Source organism: Trachurus japonicus, unplaced genomic scaffold (assembly GCF_045865225.1).
Source record: "Trachurus japonicus isolate A0001 unplaced genomic scaffold, Traja_1.0 AP030749.1".
Taxonomy (NCBI): domain Eukaryota; kingdom Metazoa; phylum Chordata; class Actinopteri; order Carangiformes; family Carangidae; genus Trachurus; species Trachurus japonicus.
Window position 1 is genome coordinate 770145 of NW_028220882.1, and position 14892 is coordinate 785036.

At 42.8% G+C, this 14892-nt stretch overlaps 1 protein-coding gene across 3 annotated transcripts in view; it reads right to left on the minus strand.

Moving 5' to 3' along the window:
• Window positions 1-14892, minus strand: part of pikfyve (phosphoinositide kinase, FYVE finger containing) — an 81479-nt gene that overhangs the window by 18561 nt on the left and 48026 nt on the right. For all 3 annotated transcript variants that reach the window (XM_085772654.1, XM_085772652.1, XM_085772653.1), the window contains 9 exons: window positions 14313-14812; window positions 12159-12596; window positions 10471-10571; window positions 8960-9031; window positions 7915-8086; window positions 3864-4042; window positions 2757-2870; window positions 1715-1823; window positions 111-265 (listed from right to left, as the gene is read on the minus strand). In XM_085772654.1, coding sequence (XP_085628780.1) covers window positions 111-265; window positions 1715-1823; window positions 2757-2870; window positions 3864-4042; window positions 7915-8086; window positions 8960-9031; window positions 10471-10571; window positions 12159-12596; window positions 14313-14812 — 1840 coding nt within the window. The remainder of the gene's footprint in view (window positions 1-110; window positions 266-1714; window positions 1824-2756; window positions 2871-3863; window positions 4043-7914; window positions 8087-8959; window positions 9032-10470; window positions 10572-12158; window positions 12597-14312; window positions 14813-14892) is intronic.

Below are 14892 nucleotides of genomic sequence, written 5' to 3' on the forward strand. Positions count from 1 at the left end.
CTAATATTCTTGGTAAGATTTTGAATTTTTGCAGTGAACAGATATGAGACTCGACTGTGACTTCCTGGTCAGGTGTGTGACATCATGTGTCATGTGACGTGGTTCCTCACCTGGCGTTCCAGAACTGCAGCATCTCACACAGACCCTGTTTCTTCATCACCAGAGACTCCAGAACCAGCTGCAGCTGCTGGGGAGAGTCCACGCCGCAGGCCTGCAGCCGCGCAGTCAGCTTCTCCACCCAGCTACGCAGCTCCGCCTCCTCCATCTACACACACAGAGAGAGAGACACACACACACACACACACACACACACACACACACACACACACACACACACACACACACACAGACAGACACACACACACACATGCTGAGTGTCTAACCCCGTCTGTGCAGTAAGGCCTGGACTACACAATACGATATATATCTAAACGTACATTTTTCTGTCCAATTGGGCCTCTTAACCACACCAACACGGCGATTTCACCCACATAAACGGAGATATAAATAATAAAATAAAAAAATAAAAAAATATCCGATTGAGTGGATCCGTGTAGCGATGTTAAACGGAGCTGGTGTTGATACGATGACGTCAAGCACCTAGCGACAAGCCGTTCACACATGCGGTTGTCAACAACAATGGTCCACATTAGTGATGCGCGGGCTGACCCGTAGCCCGCAGGACCCGCGGGTCAGCCCGCCGGGCGGGGCGGTGCGGGTCAAGAAATCTTTACTTTATTTGCGGTGCGGGTCATTAAAAAAACTGACGATGAAGTTCAGAGTGTGTTATCAGGGCCGCGCTGATGTTGACGGGAAAGCCGGCGGAGGTGTGAGGGAACCAGATGAGACGGCGGCTGGGCGCATCAGCAGAGCGGGGCTGGTTTCACTGAGAGCAGGGACTGGGGAGGACGAGAGGCGGCGGCCACCGCGGCTGCTGCACGCTGCACTGTGACTCTCCCGCTCCTCATGAGCTCCACAGTCCACACTGACAAGCTACCGGCAACACAGCACCTCTGTCTGCCCTTTCAAAGTAAAAAAGGCCGCTGTCTGACGTTTAATAGCAGCGGGGCGGGTCGGGGCGGGTTGTGAAAATAGATGCGGTAGTGCGGGGCGGGCTGGGGCGGGTCAAAATACTTCATAGATGCGGGACCCGCGGGTTGGAAAAAAACCCGGCCCGCGCATCACTAGTCCACATGTACCGGGCTGTCTGTGCTTTGCACTTTTAGCTGTGTTTCCAATTCATTCATTTATTCTTGATGAATTACATCCACCACAAATAGATTTTTTGCCGTTCATTAATGTCCACATAGCACTGCTTCTCCATTATTGTCGTTTACACACACACACAGAGAGAGAGAGAGAGAGAGAGAGAGAGAAAAGCGTGCATGCATGACAGTACAGACTGCTTCTTCTGGACCATTTAACCATAGACATACAGTATATGTCTATGCATTTGACTGCGCTCATAACGTTCTTCTGCTGTGGTATTTTACATGTTGCTAATCGCCACCTATCGGCCGGGCGGCGTGGCATTTCAGGCTTCAGAGGAGATCGTTTTCAGTTTTGCCTCTTCGTATGGACAGAGATATTTCTGTGGTGTGGACATTTTTTTTTTTTTAAACGAAGACGAAAATATCCGCTTAAAAACATATTCATATAGGTGTAGTCCAGGTCTAAGGCAGCGTCAGAGCGGAGGAGGAGCAGGAGAACCTACGTCCTTCTGAGCGAACAGGTCCTCCATCTTCTCCTCTCTGGTCTTACTGAAGGTGTCGGTCTTCAGCGACGTCAGCCGGTCGTCGATGGCCAGGTAAACCTGCGTCACCCTGGGCAACCACAGAGGACAGAGGTCAGAGGTCAGGTCAGGTCAGGTGGAACAGAACAAACCACCTGTCCAAGTCTTTTTTCCCCTGTGCCATTAGGTTTTTAAACCTGGACAAGAAAACCAATCACCTTTCTGAATTAGTTTTCTTTTTCTATGATGGCATGTTTTTCTTGATGACTGCTCCCTTAAAGGAATAGTTCGGTTTGCGGTTGCAAATGGATACCAACTGTCTTCGTAACAAAAAGACACACCAAAAAACATCCACATACCTCCATGCTGCTCGTCTGTAATGTCCGTCTTGTATTGAAGCCCCGACATGAGAAATTGTTCCGAAAAAAATTAAATAAGTCTATATTTTAAGCTTGTTTGTAGCGGAAGCTCCCAGTGTCTCAGTTCACTGCTCTGCCTGTGTCAGTGCAAATCTTGCACGATTTTGAACTATTTCTCATGTCGGGGCTTCAATACAAGAGGGACATTACAGACGAGCAGCATGGAGGTATTTGGATGTTTTTTGGTGTGTCTTTTTGGATGAAGAAAAGTGAGCTCCGTTCTCAACCGTTATATGGACAAATACTGCTGCATGGTCCCCCGCTGTAACTCAGAGAAGCCACGGAGGACTCTGAATACTACTCTAAAAACTACTAAATACTTACTCATTAAACTTTTTTTTATTCATTTTTAGTATATTATGATCATTTATGCTGTTTCTGTTTTGGGGCTTGACTTTTAACTAATTAATGAATGTGTTGAATGAATGAATATTATATGTGGTAATAATGGTGGCTGCAAAACTGAATTGCTCTTAGGGATAAATAAAGTTCTATTGTATTGTATTGTATTGTATTGTATTGTGTTGTATTGTATTGTACTGTATTGTATGTTATTGTATTGTATTGTATTGTATTGTATTGTATGTTATTGTATTGTGTCTCACTTCAGAGAGAAGTCCTTCACGTCCTGCTGCAGGTTGGTTTTGGACGGTCCCAGGTTCCTGATGAAGATCTTGGGACGAGGAAGACAGATCTCCAGCAGCCGCACCGACGTGTAGCTGAGAGGGAAACAGATTTATATTTATATATATTTATGATCCTTCTGTTGATGTGGAGTCATTCTGATTTTATTCTCATTTCTATATTCAATATAGGGATGTCACCATTACTTGTTTTCACAATTAATTTATCGCAAAGATTCCTAAATACCGTCACTTTCCAAAAATGATTATGTCAGAACCATCTCGACAGATGTGGCACCAAAGTGAAGGTAAATGCACCGATACTGGTCCATTTACCTGATGTAACACTGAATTGGTAGGAATTTAAAAGTTTGCATGTCATTTGTAACTAAAATAAAAACAAAAAAAAAACGATTAAAATAAACTTAAACAATTGGTATAGATGACAATTAATGACTTGAATAATTCAAACACTTCCCCTGGGGAATATAACTGGTCCTTTATTATATTAATGTTTGTTTAAATAATTAGCATTGCAATTTTTTAGACTATATTTGATTTTACACATTCAGAGTGTTGTGAAATTAATCGATGCTATAATAATCGTGATAATCGTAATACCGTGATTATTTCTCTGACAATAGTCGTACCAAGAAAATCTATAATCATTTTTTATTTTTATTTCAGTATTTTCAGTATGCTTTGGCACTTAGTTGGGAAGGGTGTCTTCTAGCCCTGAAAATGTTTATTTGTTCAGCAGGTAGATGCTTTATTTACTTTTTTCTGGGCATAAATGTTTCAGTCTAAGCTCACATTGAGGTTTTGAGGGATGTTCAGGTCAGGCAGAATAGATGCTCTTATGTTCTTGCCTTTACATCTGAGCTTGGGAATTTGTACGGTGCAATTCCTATTGTACAAATAAATCACTAAAATTGCAAAAAAAAAAGAAAAAAAGAAAATGTATAATCGTGACATCCCTAATTCAATATTTTCTCTGTTTGTCTTGTTTTACTGACACTTTGATGTGAATAAAAAAGAAGAATAAATCCCAAATGAGCAACAGTGAATGTATGTGAGCCGTGGACCGACCTGAAGGACGCCACCATCTGGTTGTAGGAGAAGTACTGGTGGTAGTCTTTGTGCATGGAGTGGCCGCAGGGCTCGGCGTTGGCCCGCCTCGTGTACTGGTGGCCGTAGAAACGCAGCTCCAGGTATTTGGCGAAGGACATGGACCAGGAGTCGTTGGACAGAGGCACGACCGGCGTCACCTAGGCAACGAGGGAGACGAGGGAGAGTTAACGGAGTTTAGACGACAGACAGAGGTGTAGAAGAGCAGAAAGAAGAAGAAGAAAAAGAGAAGGGCTGTCTTCGAAACCACATCCTGCACTGCAAAAACTCTACATCTTTCCTAGAATATTTGTCTTATTTCTTGTCAAAATGTCTCATTTCTAGTCTAAACTAATCTCTTTCCACTTAAAATAAGACTCATCACCTAAAAATGAACTTGTTTTTAGATCATTTTCACTTGTTTCAAACTAATTTTCACTTGAAATAAGTAGAAAAATCCGCCAGTGAAAGCAAGTTTTTTTTTGTGCTTGTAATAAGAAAGAAAAACTTGCTCCACTATCAGATTTTTCTACTTATTTCAAGTGAAAATCTGCTTTAAAGAAGTAAAAAGTGTCTAAAAACAAGCTACTTTTTAATGTGATGAGTCTTATTTTAAGTAGAATGAGATTTGTTTTGACCAGAAATAAGACAAATATTCTAGGAAAGAGTTTGAGTCGTTGCAGTGTACCGTACTGCCTACTACATACTGCGTTAGTATGTACTGTATACTGTATACTGAATGTAGGATTCAGTCTGCTACTTCAGCAGACCAACACTGTTCACACCGCAGTATGTAGTATACAAGTTTCCCAGAATGCAATTCACGGCAACCGGTAGCGGTAGCTGTAAAACTGGCTAAAAGCTGTTTTATTTCCCGCTCTAGCGCTGTTATTATGTAACTTTATTAAGTTTTAATATTTTTTCACGTGAGAAAGTAACTGTTTAGATCCCAAATCTACGGCCAGTTTATCCAAACGACGGATGTTTAGAAGTTTGCTCCGATGTTTTTCAGAGAAGTGACATCACAGAGACAGCAGCCGGTCTGCAGAGCTGCTCGGCCGGCCAACCTCCGTCGTCATCCCGGGGGAGAAAACCATCACTAATTAACTTACCCGCAGGTTTTTAGAGGTTTACCACCGGCTGGTTAAATTATTTTTAGGAGATAAATGTTGGTCTCAGTGATGAAATCTAACAGCTGTATCAGTAGCATTAGTTTGTTTAAATGTAAAGTGAAGCTTCCTGTATGTATTGGACAGAAGAGCAGCGCTGCCTCGGGGATCTGTCTGTACGGACAGAAATCACCTGTTTTACAATGAACACATCAGTCTGCATTAAGTTTTATTTTATTAAACTATAGTTACGGTACACGGCTACACTACCGTCTTTGGTTACGGTTAGACGTCAGGGGAGCATTGCATTGTGGGATACAGTACACAATGTAGACTGGTCAGATACTGGAGATATTTCCCGAATCAGTACGACATCCGGGAATTTTTCACATACTGCATTTTGGCCAAATCAGGACGATATGCTTTTCTTCCGATTCGATTCTTCTACGATTTTTTTGGATGGCAATTGGATTTAAATTGTGATTCTACGATATTGCCGATTCTCTCGATTTTTAGTCTTTAGCATTTTTAACATTTATCTGCACACAAATACTGTAGGAGCCTATAAATGAACATACTCCATTATAAAGTGAACTTAAACCCTTTTCAAAACCTGGACTCTCTGTATGTAAAAAAGGCGAACAAATGCACATTGCACAATATTTTGTAAAAAAAAAATCGATTTAAAAATCGTCAAAAAAGATATTGCGATATTTATGTGAATCGATTTTTTCTCCCACCCCTAACTAGCAGTATAGTATACGGTTTCGAATACGAGAAGAAGAAGCAGGAGCATCACACTGCAAAAACCCCAAATCTTTCCAAGAATATTTGTCTTATTTCTTGTCAAAATGTCTCATTTCTACTCAATACTAACCTCTTTCCACTTAAAGACTCATCACCTAGAAATAATCTTATTTTTAGATCATTTTCACTTGTTTCAAACTAATTTTTACTTGAAATAAGTAGAAAAATCTGCCAGTGAAAGCAAATCTTTTTGTGCTTGTAATAAGATTTTTCTACTTATTTCAAGTGAAAATAGACTTGAAATAAGTGAAAAGTGTCTAAAAACAAGCTGCTTTTTAATGTGATGAGTCTTATTTTAAGTAGAATGAGATTAGTTTTGACTAGAAATTAGGTTGCTTTCACACCTAACCAAGTGGACTCGAGTTCGCTTGGGGGGCTGAAAGTTGCAACAGTTTTGTTGCATTATCACTTGGTTCGGTTCCGCGTTCACACTGCAACTTCTGAACCGCACCAAACTTGCGCCCCAAGCGCACCAAACATTCTGAGCGTCAAAAGTCGACGTCACTCCGCTCGCGACTGACAGACCTGCTGGGTAACAGTAAACATGGAGCAGCATGTGAAGTTGGCTGTTTGGGGGATGTTGTTTCTTTTTTTTATGTACCAACTGCACTTGGCTCAGCAAGCCGTGCTGTACGACCACCATGTAAGGCAGCGAAGCAGAGCGCATTTCGCTCTTACTACTGCACTGAGGACGGAGAAACGGTACCAGAGGAAAAGACGGAGACTGATGAGAGATGTCGAGTTGTTGGCGTTGTTGCTACACAGACGGCGGACAAGATATGTAACCTAACAATAAAATAACCTATGCATTACGTATGTGTTTAGCAGTGGCGGCCTTAGACAGCTGGGGGCCCGTTTCAATATTTCATATGAGGCCCTGCCCTGTTAAACATCAAATGATTTTCCAGCCATGTGCCCATGTGTCGCTGATGCTTTAAACCCTGAAAGGACGCAGTAAACGCACTATCCATGCATCCCAGGTACGCACAACACATTGAGTGTTAAAATCACTATCAGGGCAAGAAACCAGACTTCGCAGAAAAAACGAGGACTGAAGTTGGTTTTCATCAAAAAGCAAAATCATTATGTACATTTTCAGACAAACTACAGGCTTTAACAATATTCTGAATTTAAATTGGCAACAAAAGTAATGAGAGCAAAGTGCTCCGCGTTATTTCAGCACCACGACCACGGACAAGGAAAGGACGAGACATGCGGACAGACAGACGTACAGGTGCTGATCCTGTCGGTGCTGCGGTGCTGGAGCAGCAGACAGACAGCTGTCTCCTCCATTAGTAAAATCTGTAAATAAGCTGCCAATAATATCACATTTTAGCTGTGCTCTCGCTGTGTTTTATTTCTCTGTTAAGTTAGGACGTACTCATAGATCGTCTGTTTGGAGGCATTTTAACCCGAGGAAAAAAAGAAAAGAGGAGGAAAGTGATTGACAGACGTCAATCATCAGGTTACGCAACTGGGCGCACGTCAGGAGGAAAGCAGGAAAAACACAAGGACATTAGAAACACTAAGAGAAAAGGAATAATACTGGGAGAAGGAAAACGAGGGTCTATTGATAGTTTGCGGGCCGTTTTCTAAGGTAATAGCCTACGTTGTTATTGATATTTCCTGCCTATTGTTAAATAGGAGCGATTAGTAGGCTACAGTCGCGGTGTGGCATGACACGCGCATCAGTGGTTGTAGAGCGGATCAGGGGTCGAGTGTGTGACCGCACGGTGGACAGAGCTGTTTGTGTGTGTGGTGGATGAAGGCCTGTGTGTGTGTATGATAACGGTTGAAACATAGGTAAGGCCGCCTATGGTGTTTAGTCCGCTGAGCTTTCACACTGCATACGAACCGAACCAGGGTTCACTTGCAAACGGACCGAGACCCCCGTTTTCAAGCGGACCAGAGTTCGTTTGTTTGATCCGCACCAGAGTTCGTATGAGCTTTCACACCTGCCCAAACGAACCGGACTATCCGAGCAAACGAACTCTGGTCCGTTTAAAGCGGACCAAAGGAGGACAGTGTGAATGCGCCCTAAGACAGATGTTCTTGGTAAGAGTTTGAGTTTTTGCAGTGCATCATCATCATCATCATCATCAGTGTTGTTGTCCGACCTGTTTGCAGATGCGGCACCAGGAGTAGTTGAGGATGGTGTGCTGGTATCCCGGCACCGGAGAGTCCAGCTCCTTCAGCACGATCTGGACGCAGCCGCTGCCGTGCACGAAGCGCCGGATGTGGTGCACCATGGGAGTCTCACAGTACATGCTGGGACACTGGTAGGACGGCCTGCACACACACACACGCACGCACACACACACACACACACACAGAGATACACACTGATGAAGACGGCTGAGCAGCTGACTGAGAGTCATAATGTCATCACAGCTTTACTTTACTTTATTTGTTTATTTGGTGAGTGAGTGCTAGAGTACCCACAGTAAATACACCGGATTTAGCACATGAGCTAAATTAGACCCGTAGTCCCCAAAACAATACAACAATTAACATAAAAAGTCCAAGAAGACGGAGGACCAGTAGATAACAGGAAAAGTACATTTACATAGTTACAGGGTTGGACATGATTCTATATATAATCTATATAGCTGGAATTAAAGCAGAAGCAAGTGATATATTTGTGTTAATATAAGTCTTAAATAGTTGTATCTTCCGACAGCAATCACTTACATAGAGTGTTTGGTCTGAAACACGGGTCTGTCAGTCACTCTGCTCTGCTCTGAGCCCAGGAGAAAACTTTTCTCGTATCCTACAACCTTTATCCAATGACAACCTGTAACTCGTGTTTTTCCGACCTGTTAAGTCGTACCAGTTCGATCTGGTACGAGTTCACGGGTCAGAAGTTACGAGTGGCCGTTATAGTGACTTTCACAGGTAAAACAGGTCGGAGAAACACGAGTGGGTTGCCTGGAACGCTACAAAGTCGTAAGTTGTGACCTGAAGCTGTAATTTACGATTTCAAAAGCCTGCCTGGAACGCAGCATTAGCCAAAACGACCGGATCGCTTACTTCTGCTTTACCATGATTCATTTAAATATAAAAATATAAATCTATACAGTTGTGCTTGACATGATTCGTTGAATTATAAAAAAATATATATATATCTATACAGTAAGTTGCAGCTGTAACATCTGGACCCACCTGAAGCAGTATCTCTCCAGGAAGACGCCCAGCGACAGGTCGTTCTTCCCGTAGAACTCCATGGTGACGATCCTGAGGAGGAGAACAGACGTGACGCAACGCTCTACAACAACAACAACAACATCAACAACGTGTGTACACTGCAAAAACTCAAAGTCTTTCCAAGAATATTTGTCTTATTTCTTGTCAAAATGTCTCATTTCTAGTCAAAACTAAACTCTTTCTGCTTAGAATAAGACTCATCACCTAAAAATGAACTTGTTTTTAAATAATTTTCACTTGTTTCAAACACATTTTCACTTGAAATAAGTAGAAAAATCTGCCAGTGAAAGCAAGTTTTTTGTGCTTGTAATAAGAAAGAAAAACTTGCTCCACTATCAGATTTTTCTACTTATTTCAAGTGAAAATCTGCTTGAAAGAAGTAAAAAGTGTCTAAAAACAAGCTACTTTTTATGTGATGAGTCTTATTTTAAGTAGAATGAGATTTGTTTTGACTAGAAATGACATTTTTGACTGGAAATAAGACAAATATTCTTAGTAAGATTTTGAGTTTTTGCAGTGTAGTGTAGTGTAGTGTTTCCTCGTGTTACCCCTGGACATGTTTGTCCACCTCTCACACTTTCCCAACCCCCCCAGGTCAAATGAAAGGTCACTGGGGGCTGGTTTTTGGCGAGGAGGTGTATCTCTGGGTAAACTCTGGATGTCCCGAGTTTCAGAATGAAAGTCTAATTTTTGGACTCGTAATGAATTTTAACAACATCCATGACCCTTCAAGTGGACAAAAATTAATGTCCACCTCCGCCTATGGGTTTTTAATGTATTTTAAAGTAAAAAAAATTAACTAACAGATTTCACCATGAAACTTCCCAAGTTTATCACTCACATTAATTATGACAAATATTTTTTTATATTACAAGTTTTGTCAAGTTTTATGTTTAAATATGTAAATGAGGTAATATCTAATGAAATATGCACTCATTTCCAGAACTGAAATCTGAACAATGGATAAAGCTACTTTCACAATTCTTGTTTTATTTTGTTGACATACTATAGTCAGAAGTTTTTACAGAGGAGATTTTGGATATCTCTTTTTATCACTAAAATAAATGAGAAAATACTGTCACCAGCCCTAAAGCCCATAGAGCCCCATAGAAATCATGTGTTTTTGCAGCTAAAACAACTGGCCAGGAAGGGGTTAAACATGTTGAAACCGATCTCAACAGTGATTTTCATGTTTAGTCAAGAAGACCCAGCCCTATACTGTATGTATCACTAATATTATGGGAGTAAATGATGTCTACATTTTGTCCAGGGGTCATGGAAGTGGTACAGATTGAAGGATCATCCGAGGGGTAGTGTAGTGTGTAGTGTAGTGTGTAGTGTGTAGTGTGTAGTGTGTAGTGTGTAGTGTAGTGTAGAGTGTAGTAGTGTGTAGTGTGTAATGTGTAGTGTGTAGTGTAGTGTGTACAGTAGTAGTGTGTAGTAGTGTGTAGTAGTAGTGAAGGGCTGACCAGGGGCTGACACAGGGGTTGGGAGCGTTGTTGGACTGAGCCGAGGAGCTGCTGAACAGGACACACAGCCTCTGGTGGTTGACCGGGGTCAGGCAGTCCAGCTGTTACCACGACAACCACAACAACAACAGGAAGGTCAGAGGTCAAAGCCACAGAGTCAGAGTCACGTTGCTTTCAGATTAAAGGCACACTTTGTTCTCCTCAAACAGAAAAGACTCAGATCAGGTCAGAATGAGGAAAAACATCAACTCAACAGAAACTAAGACTGATTTTAATATCTAGGATTTTAAATGATCATAAATCTCCATCAGCTGTTTGAACCGTTCTCTGATCAATAACTGATAACTGATGATGATGACAGCTGATCACAGATCAATACAGCAAACAAATCTAATCTAATAATCTAATAAATCTAATCTTTGAAATAAAACAGAGAAAAGAAGAAGAGAAGCTGAAACCAGAGAAAGATAAATAATGATAATAACTGATGTATTGATCTACGGAGCCCCAGATATGACATGCGGGAAAAAAAAAAAAAGATTTGTGGCCACGAAATATTAATTTGTTCCCTCGAAATAGATATAGATTAACGTGCGCACAAAATACATACATACATGCGTGGCACGAAGGTGTCTCCTTTAACCTGGCTAGATCCTCTTGCTAACTTATTCTGCAGACCTGACGCAGGCCCAATTGACCTATGGCTAAGCCACGCCCCCAAACGCGATGAGCCAATCACAGTGCGCATAGCTAGCCCATACACTCGGACATTCTCTGCTTCCACGTCCATTGAAATGCATTGCAGTGAGTCAGTTTTCATTCGTTTTTATATGTTTTTTCTTGACATTTTAAGTTTAAAATGGTCAAACGGTGTGCAAGTTAAGTCTACAACGTATTTGAGGCAACATATTGTCAGAGATGTTTAGATGTTAGCCAGTATCACAACTAAGCATAAAGTCCGCTAGCTTAATGCTAACGTATAATGTAAAACTCCATAGACAGGCTAACAGAAGTTAGCACGTCGCTATCTGCGTTTCACGGCAACCGACAGCCATAGCAGTAAAGCTAAGTGAAGTTTTGGTGACTTCAACATGATATTTAATCTTTCTGTCTCCAAAAACCATCAACTGCCTCCTGTGAAATGTCTCCTACTGTGACAGCTGTTGCCATAGCAACTGTCACCCAATGTTGACTGTTTGTCCGAGTGAGTGGAGGGGGCGGGGCTTAGCTAGAGGTCAATTGTGTTCAGAGTTTCAGCTTGAAATCGACTAAAAAAAGTGTCTTTCACTGCCACTTTCAGAGCTCAACAATGTGCAGCTGTCTTTAGAAATAAATGAGAGGCAGTGAGTTGAGCGGTAAATTACATTTACACCGTAATAATGAATCCAATTTCAATTTCAAAATGTCTTTGTAGTTCACTCCCAGCTTAAAATAAATCTCTACCATACTCTCCCTGTCCATTGTGTGACAGCGTGACTGTTCCTGTTTGAGAAGGTGCGCTCGATTTGCTTCCCCGGCTGTCCAGGAATAATATACTATTATTAGTTTTAGTATTTCGTGCACACATTATAGGCTACCTATTTCATGGCCACAAATTAGTATTTTTTTCCCCGCATGTCATATCTGGGGCTCCGTATTGATCAGACTGATGTAATGACAATAACTGCTGTATTGATGACCTGTCTGACCTTGGGGGCCCAGCTCATGTCGTTCTGTTTGCTTGGTTTCTCCTCTTCGCTGTCGGCCTTCACCGGGCCTCTGCTCTGTCCGTTGAAGGCGGCCGTGGCGTTGGAGCTGGAGCTGGAGCTGGCGCTAGCGGGGGCGGAGCTGAAGATGTCTACGGCGGCGGTAGCGGCAGCGTCTCTCTGGCGGATTCGACCCCCCTGAGCTCGGTAGTCGGCCACCATCTTGGCGAGGTCCTGGCAGCTGCTGAGCTGCTCCACGATGCGCGTGCTGGTCAGACCGTGGCACGGCGCCACGGCAACGGGCCGCGCCGCCGCCGCCACGCCGTTGGGCTGAGCGCCGCCCAGCGAGGACGAGGACGGGGCCGAGTCCTTCAGCAGCTGACGCTTCCTGTGTCCGTCCAGCTCCTTGAAGTCTTTGTTGAGGAGAGGAGACAGGTACACCTGCAGGACGGGGACGGAGGGGACACGATAGGTCGATTATATGTGTGTATATATATGTGGTATATAGGCATAGAGTATTCTGTCATGTATCCTCCTATATGTAGTAACCAGATAGTTATAGTGATTCGTTTAATGAATCCTGTTCCTTAAAGGGATAGTAGCATTTTTTTAAAGTGGGGTTGTATGATCTCCAAATAGCCCCTAAGTACTTTAATTGCAGTAGAAGACTCTCTGCACTCCTCCCGTTAGCAACGCCAGCCCATAATAGCCCTGCCCAGAGATTACAACATACAGTGTTGTGAACAGACCCAAAGAAACGGCCTATTTTCACGGCCTAAAAGAGGTTTTACCTGAAAAAAAAAAATACACAGTTCCATTGTTCGCTATAATATAATTTTTTCCAGCCCTTCAAAGTGCAGGAAAAACACAGTTTTTATTTGGACCTAACCAACTCACGTATCCCTCCGCCCAGGGTTAGCGCCCGCCGATCAGCAGTTGGTTAGGTCCAAATAAAAACTGTGTTTTTCCTGCACTTTGAGGGGCTGGAAAACATTATATTATAGTGAACAATGGAACTGTGTATTATTTTCCAGGTAAAACCTCTTTTAGGCCGTGAAAATAGGCCGTTTCTTTGGGTCTGTTCACAACACTGTATGTTGTAAATCTCTGGGCAGGGCTATTATGGGCTGGCGTTGCTAACGGGAGGAGTGCAGAGAGTCTTCTACTGCAATTAAAGTACTAATAACTAACACAATGGAACTGTGTGTTATTTTCCAGGTTTTGTCTATTGTTGTGGTCTCTTATTTTTTGTTTTTATGAGGTGAGATTTCTCTTATAAACCCATCTGGGTTTCTTTAATCTCACCTGCACATCTGGTTTGCTGTTTTTATGCTGTTTTTCTTTCTTGTTAAATTGTACAAATAAATCAAATCAAATACTATGTATTGCTGATGCCCTATGACGGTTGAGAACGGAGCTCACTTTTCTTCGTCCAAAAAGACACACCAAAAAACATCCAAATACCTCCATAGTGCTCGTCTGTAATGTCCCTCTTGTATTGAAGCCCCAACATGAGAAATTATTATTATTATATTAATTATTATTTGGATGTTTTTTGGTGTGTCTTTTTGTTACGAAGACAGTTGGTATCCATTTGCAACCGTCATACACTGCAAAAACTCGAAATCTTTCCAAGAATATTTGTCTTAATTTCTTGTAAAAATGTCTAATTTCTAGTCAAAACTAATCTCTTTCCACTTTAAATAAGAAAATGAATTTGTTTTTAGATCATTTTCACTTGTTTCAAACAAATTTTCACTTGAAATAAGTAGAAAAATCTGCCAGTGAAAGGAAGTTTTTGAAAAATTTGCTTTCACTGGCAGATTTTTCTACTTATTTCAAGTGAAAATATGTTTGAAAGAAGTAAGCTACTTTTTAATGTGATGAGTCTTATTTTAAGTAGAATGAGATCTGTTTTGACTAGAAATAAGACAAATATTCTTGGTAAGATTTTGAGTTTTTGCAGTGTATGGACATGCACTGCTACGCCGAGACCCCCTGTAACTCAGAGAAGCCACGGAGGACTCTGAAACTTCTCCCAGCCCTTAGTCCACATGAGGGGGAGGAGATAATGAGGGAAATTTGAATTTTGGGTGAACTATCCCTTTAATCGCCCCCTTGGGGACAAATAAAAGTCCTTGATTGATTGGTGGGTACCTGCTCGGGGAAGTAGTCCCTGCTGGGACAGTGCATGCCGGGCGGCGTGAGCAGGAAGGGCTCCCTGAAGGTGATGAAGGGCGAGATGCAGAGGATGATGTCCTTCAGCTCCTGCTTGAACACGGCCGAGATCGACTGCAGCCGGTCGTCGCTCGACGCCACCTGCTCCGCCACGAACATCCCCGTGTCGTCCTGCAGCGGGTCGCGGAACAGCCGGGGGGTCGAGGTCTCGGAGCGCTCCCCGTCCTCCTGCTCCTGCTCCTCCTCCTCCTCCTCCTGCTCCTCCTGCTCCTTCAGCGCCTCCTGGACCAGCGTGTCCGACAGCGTCGCCTGGTCGTCGTCCAGCAGGAACGGCGGCGGCACGGCGAGCGGCGGCGCGGGGGGGCTGGAGAACGGCGTGGAGGTGAGCGTCTCCGTGGTTACCGCCTCCTCCTCCTCCTCCTCTGGAGCGGAGCACGACGACGGGTTGTCGAGTCCGTCCTGAGGAGCAGCGTCCGTCTCTGCCAGAGGAGACAAAGAGTTTCACTCAAGTTAGAGTAGAGTTACTACACTGCAAAAACTCAAACTCTTACCAAGAATA